The sequence below is a fragment of the Temnothorax curvispinosus genome, unplaced genomic scaffold (genome assembly GCF_003070985.1).
Source record: "Temnothorax curvispinosus isolate PA1 unplaced genomic scaffold, ASM307098v1 QBEX01002742.1, whole genome shotgun sequence".
Classification (NCBI taxonomy): Eukaryota; Metazoa; Arthropoda; class Insecta; order Hymenoptera; family Formicidae; genus Temnothorax; species Temnothorax curvispinosus.
This window is the reverse complement of record NW_020212522.1, coordinates 27,867-34,157: the sequence shown is the minus strand read 5'-3', so window position 1 is coordinate 34,157 and position 6,291 is coordinate 27,867. Positions and strand designations below refer to the sequence as shown.

The 6,291-nt window shown below is 35.5% G+C and overlaps 1 protein-coding gene and 1 pseudogene across 1 annotated transcript; one reads left to right on the top strand and one right to left on the bottom strand.

The window, feature by feature from the left end:
- Nucleotides 1–1,699: 1,699 nt before the first annotated feature.
- On the bottom strand, nt 1,700–2,535 carry LOC112451885 (annotated as a pseudogene).
- Nucleotides 2,536–3,880: 1,345 nt separating this feature from the next.
- Nucleotides 3,881–5,734, top strand: LOC112451884. The gene is made up of 5 exons (XM_025011792.1): nt 3,881–3,998; nt 4,091–4,279; nt 4,615–4,860; nt 5,012–5,215; nt 5,375–5,734. Exons 1-5 carry the CDS (start codon nt 3,957–3,959, stop codon nt 5,402–5,404), a joined length of 711 nt encoding a protein of 236 aa, XP_024867560.1. The 5' UTR covers nt 3,881–3,956; the 3' UTR covers nt 5,405–5,734.
- The last annotated feature ends 557 nt before the right edge of the window (nt 5,735–6,291 follow it).

Genomic DNA, 6,291 nt, shown 5'->3' with positions numbered 1-6,291 from the left:
TATATTAAGATATTTCTACTAACGTCGACGTCTCTCAATATATATGATATATATATATCAGAGAAATGTAACTTTCACTTTTTCGACACTGGTCGATAGGCTTATCGGTCAGGAAGAAGATTTCTATTTAGGTAAATTAGAAAATAATATTAACAGGTCGCTTATCGCAATTTTTTATTTTTTATTTAGTAAGATAGAAAAAATTTTATAACTATCTAACAAACAGTAATACAGCATTGCTCTACATAGATTTTTGTAGTAAATTTACCGCTCTACAAAAAATATTTTTTATCATTTTTTCATAAATTTAACCGTTCAAAAGATATTCAAAGTTAAAGTTTGATAAATTTTATAATGTTAATATTAATTAATATTAAGGGCTCAAACTTTAACAGGTATCTTATTTTACCCTCCTGCAAGTATATATGCTATTCGTGAAATAAAAAAAGGCATAGTTCTTTTAAGAAAAAATATGTAACATCAACAATGTATGATCAACGGACAGTATATATTTCAGCTTTTATTTATTGTATTACAATTATTAATAAAATTATATAATTTCCTTCATTCACGGTCGTACTTATTCGTATCCTGCGCCGTGACATGTCATAAGTACGTTCCGAGCTCATGTGTACCAATGGGCCTGCTTAGTCTGCCTAATTCTCTATTAACATTTTTTGTCATATTTTTTAAAGGTTTATCTATGGTAATTTCATAAAGGAATCATTCCGCCGCACATGATAAAAATTGGAATACATTATACGTAGAGTTTAAAAATGTAAAGATTTTTTGCATAAATACATTGTCATATTTATATTTAACAGACTGTTAAATCTACATATAATTTTCTGCAAAAACTAATGATGTTACAATCACGCCAATATTTGTTTTACTGTCCTAAAAAATAAACAAAGTTTTATATATATTGCATAATTATACATTTCAAACATAAAGAAACGAGTAAGAATTAAAATAACAATTTTAGCCAAATAAATATATTACAACTTCTCTCTACAACTAATTTTGCATGTAATGGGAACAACAAAATAATTTGAAAATGTTCTTTATCAATTCTTTTAGAAACTGCGGAGAGAGTATTACAATAAGATACATGTGGTGCAACAATAAAAGTAAAGTTTTATGGAAATGCACCTATCGGATTCTACAAATACAAATATCCTAAGAAGCTTTGCGAGCAAGAAAGTTATGGTGCTAAAATATTTTATTTCTTAGCCAAACATATGGATGGAGATATCAACAATAACGTAAAATACCAGTGGTTGGATCATGAAGAATTAGAAAAAGTATTACCTACTGGAGTACAACAGAGTATTTCACAATTTATGTTTACGTAAAGAATATAAAATAAAATATAAAATATTGAACTCATTCTTTGATCTCTTATTAATATTGTCTATTATTACCGTAATATTAACATTATAAAGAACTCCTAATATCCTTTTTAAAGGAAAATATTCCGACGATTATTAAAATTTCATGTTTGATATTCTTTAACAAAAAAATTTTTCGTTACTAAAGAAAATATTTTATGCATATATTATTTTTAAGTAGTAGATTGATTTTGTAGAAACAGACAAAAATTAATTAGATCAATTTTATCAATTTTTTTATTTATAATATAAAAAAATTATTAAAATAGTGTTTTTTATATTATTTATTAACGAAGTATATCTTACAATTAGAATCTCCCGGGTCTCTTTCGTCCAGTATATTTGGAGTCATCTCTAACTTCTTTTCCTTGCCGGCGCCGCCTTTCTTTCTTCTCTAAAATCCAGTCCCTACTTTTCTTCAATGATTTACCCTTGGCTTTCTTTATGTATTCCCTATGTACAAAAAAATTATCACAATTTTTGGAAGGTGAAATAGAGAAATATTTAAAATAATTGCAAATTACAAAATAATAGATATAACGGACAACGAGAGGATCAAACCTTCTTGAATTAGCGACGGTTTGTCTATCTTCGTTTTCTACGCCTAGTGCCTTTGAAAGCGGAGCAGCTCCGGTCATTAAAACCAAGACCATTTTCTTTGCTTTTGCGTTATTCAGAAAATCGACAACTACACCGCCATAAAAGTCAGCTTTTGTGACTTGTGCCGTGATTAATTCAACAACCTGTTCACCGTTCTCTGGATAGAATTGTAACACTGCTCTTGCGCTTCTTGACAGATATGCATACAACGTTGATAAGAAACGATATAAACGTTTTGTAGGATTGTGCAAAGTTTTGCTTGCATAGCACAACCACAAGCGCAGAAATACTGACAGCCCCATCAAACGTACCAGCTTTAAATGGCAATCCTTGACCTATATCTCCCAAAATTAAGTCACTATCTAATTCTCTTTCATCAACAGCTACGTCTAAAAATAAAATAATGTATTAATATGATATTATGGCTACGGTCAACGTGACACTACAAATGCTTCGAAGCATTCCTCTTCTCTTTTCTTTCAATGAAGAAAGAAGGAGAAGAAGAACGCTCCAGAGCATTTGTATCACGTTGATCGTAGCCCATATATCAAGATATATATATATATCTTTCAGCAACGTGCACAACTTCATTTGAGGTTATAATTGGGTACAACATTCATCGCACGATACTTTTATAATTGCAAATCGGAAACGTACCTCGAGTTCAGCTCTTCTGCGATCAACGAAGTCGGGATCGAACGTGTCAGTCGTCACTTTCTGCCAAGCGTAGAGTACCTTCTTTTCCGGCAGCGATGGTAACACGATGTAGGGATACGAAATCTCCAGATAAGCACGAAGCAATTCAATTCAGTATATCGCCGGCACGATTACGGTGTTACTGTCGTTTCGCGTACGCGCGTATGCGCGCGTTGTCGCACCTTACCTCGCGACGCGTAATAAAGAGTCACACGGTCGGTCTCGCTCCGCGCGTACTACCGTGTCTCTCGATCGATTGAGATAGGTTAACTGATCAGATGAACTGACTGACAGGACAGCGCTCTAAACGAACGCACTGTCTGCACTGCACTGCACTGCGATACTAACGCCGCTAGCCGCCAGTGTCGAAAAAGTGAAAGTAACGTTTCTGATTATGACGTCATCATATAAAACGTCGGCGTTAGAAGTAGAAGAAGAAGTATCTTAATAAAAAATTTTCACATTTGGACTTTGCGTCGCAATATCTCCGCTCGTAGGGCACGGAGCGGAATATTATAAAAGAAACCCCCCCCCCCCTAATTGGACCCCAAGCTATCGATCAAGCCTACTTAGAACTTGATCCGTTCACTCGTTATCGAGATCTCAACATCTCGAGTACTCGCAACCCGTCGCGTCGCGTAAAAGAGTCACGGTCGGTCTCGCTCCGCGTGTACTTGGCGCGAGACACTACCGTGTCTCTTGACCATTAAGGGGATGTGTTGGATGGTAATGGTAAATGTTGCGTTGGCAGCACTAGCGTGTTCCTAAAAGCGGCGTTCCCTGTTTTACCTCTTAAGGTACAATTTCACGGAGCGAAGAAAAGCCAGCGTTTTACCCCCACTCCATCAATTTTCGTCAAGGTGGCGTTATGGCGTTGCTTAGCTAAAAAGTTCAACACGGTTGAACTTTTAGCGAAGCAACGCCGAACGCCGAAAACACGTGGTGACACAAAGAGAAATAAGTACACGTGGTGACACAGAAAGAACGAAGTTGAAAAGTTATAAGAAAGAAGTTAAATAATTATAAGTATGGCTGAAGGGACGGATAATTTTACATCGCCAGAAAATACAAACAAAGTTAGTATCTATATATTATACAGTACTAAGCATACTTATAGGTTAGGTTGCTTTTTATTTCTTATTTATTTAAGTAATATAAATTTATTTGTTATATTGTGTTAATTTGTATTTGTTATATTGTAGGAAACTCAAATAGCCGCAACATTACACCACCGGCGGTAGTACCAACATTGAGGGCGAGGTGAAGAATATGAAATTCGAGAAGCCAGAAGAGCCAATTATTACTTTGGAGGTAATTTATCATTTTACGAAATTATAAGAGAAATATTTAAAATAGAAAGATCTGACCTTTTTGATATACGAGTTACTTGGGGATGTTCGCAGGAGGCCAAGAAAGGTGATATCGAGAAGAAAATGAAGTACCTCGAGCAAAGACTAGACCTGGAGCTTGGCACCTTCAAATTGACCGACGCCTACGAGGAAGCCATTAACTATTCCTTCAGACCTGGCGCGGTCAAAGCTGTCGTCTCAGTCCTTGCTACCCCCTGCGAGAAGAGTCCACTGCCAATATCAGTGAGCTTCCACTCGCGATCACGTTGTATCACTAATTATTATTTATTAAAGTCAGTCGATGGATCGGACGTATTACAAGTTTACGAATGATTTTACAAATATCGCTTAACTGCAACTACAATTTGTTATTTATTTTATATTTCTCACTTTCGCGAAATGTAATTTCAGACAAAAACGAAAAGCTAATTAAAGTTAGGTGCTGATGGAAACTAGAAATAAACCATTGGTGGAAAAGACTTTCCTACTTAGTTATGCGTTACTGTAGAATCACAGCGTAATACTTTCATTTTTTCATTTATCAACGTTAACAGAGGGATTTCAAATTGGTTTTTCAGTTGCAACAATTGAGGATTATAATTGGACAGAAGGTGTACCGAGATTTGGGTCTGACTTACTATCACGTGTGCTATACCAATGACATCCAGGTCTCCGGCAAAGCGCAAAAGAGTATTGTTGGTTACGATAGCGACAGCGTATATGTATTCGGCGACAACAAGAAGAAGCCACTGAGTGGAAACACCGAGCTTAGAAACAACATGGTTCTCCCTACGGTTGACGTGTGTGCCGACTTTGCTATCGCGGTAAGTATGCAAAGAAACAAAAAAGAGAATCAACTTAAGCATCTTGAAGAGATAATTTTTGAATTAATGAATAAGTTGATTACCCTAAATACATCAAGAATAATTGATGAAGAGTAATCGGATCGGTTATTACACCGTAACGTTATTGCAGTCTGGCGGAGCGGCGTTCAATTCCAGCAATTTGGTGGACGCTAAACCGAATCAGAAGAGGCAGTTCTCTCAAGTTACCGCTAGAAAGATCGTCGAGGACCTCACGAGTGTCGAAATTGAACAAGATTGCGTTTGCAACCAATTTCACGGAATTAAACAGCCTCGTTGTAAGATCGTGGGACGCAAGGAGAAGGAACAACTTGCGGTAAGTGTGCACGTTTCAAACCATAATCGCGGTAATACTCGTGAGCTGCGCTATGGTATAATTAACGCCAACACGGCGTTAACTATGTAAATTCAGTCGAGGTAACATAGGCGTTAAAAACAATACAATTTATCTTATCGCGCTGTTATTATGTTGCAGAGACACACGAAAGGAGGAGTGAAGGGTTGAAGGAGCCACAATACTACGCATACTATTATTACTAATTAATTTAGATGTAATCTATTTGTTATTTTGTTACAATATCGTAAAAGCTCTTTTTGATAGAGTGATAAGTGATATAATTGCATCATTCGGTCGGTATTGCCGATCCTCCACAGATCGAAAAGAATATCGGGTGCAAGACTCGAATTGTGCCTCATGACAACTTCCTTCGTTTTCTAGATCTAACATAAACATATGCAAATTAATGCAATTAGTGTACCATTTATCGATGTACCAGCGATGTTTTACAGAGAGAAATAAACATTGAACATACTGCTGTTCGTGTGTAATTGAAAACTTGTTAGTGCTTTCGCGCCCTCCAGCAAAATTTTCACCTGTGTTCTATTCACATCGAAAGAAGAAGCGTCATAATTATTTTATGCTCCTGCGCAAAAAATATAAGATTTTAATACTTCGAGATGCGCTATAATCGTGCACTACGATTCAGGCTTTGAAAATTATGGTTTTATCTTATCTATAAAACATATAAGTTGCATTGTTTCCAATCTTCTGAAACTTTCAAAAATATACGATGAGAAAACCCAGTATTCCTAATAACTTTATCCTATTTCTTCATTTAAAATTGTAACGATGATAATATTGACGATCATAAGTTATATTTTATACAGTTTATATATAGTTTTATAACGTGCGAGAGATTATTTATGATACCTTGAATTAAAGATGAATGACCTATATGGGGAAAAACTGACTTAATGTTTTACGAAAAGAAGTTAAGTGGCTTCACGCAAAGTTAAACTTATACTTCACATCCGATATACCTGAATGTTTAAACAGATCATAATGACAAAACGCGATTCTCGATTGCGTAAGAGCAAAACTAAAATGTGCGT

Excerpts from the sequence above, each read along its gene's own strand:
- LOC112451884 (XM_025011792.1), top strand. The coding sequence starts at position 3,957 with ATGAAATTCGAGAAGCCAGAAGAGCCAATTATTACTTTGGAG. Across the intron at positions 3,999-4,090 it reads AGCCAATTATTACTTTGGAG|GAGGCCAAGAAAGGTGATAT; the intron begins GTAATTTATCAT and ends GGATGTTCGCAG. Across the intron at positions 4,280-4,614 it reads AGAGTCCACTGCCAATATCA|TTGCAACAATTGAGGATTAT; the intron begins GTGAGCTTCCAC and ends TTGGTTTTTCAG.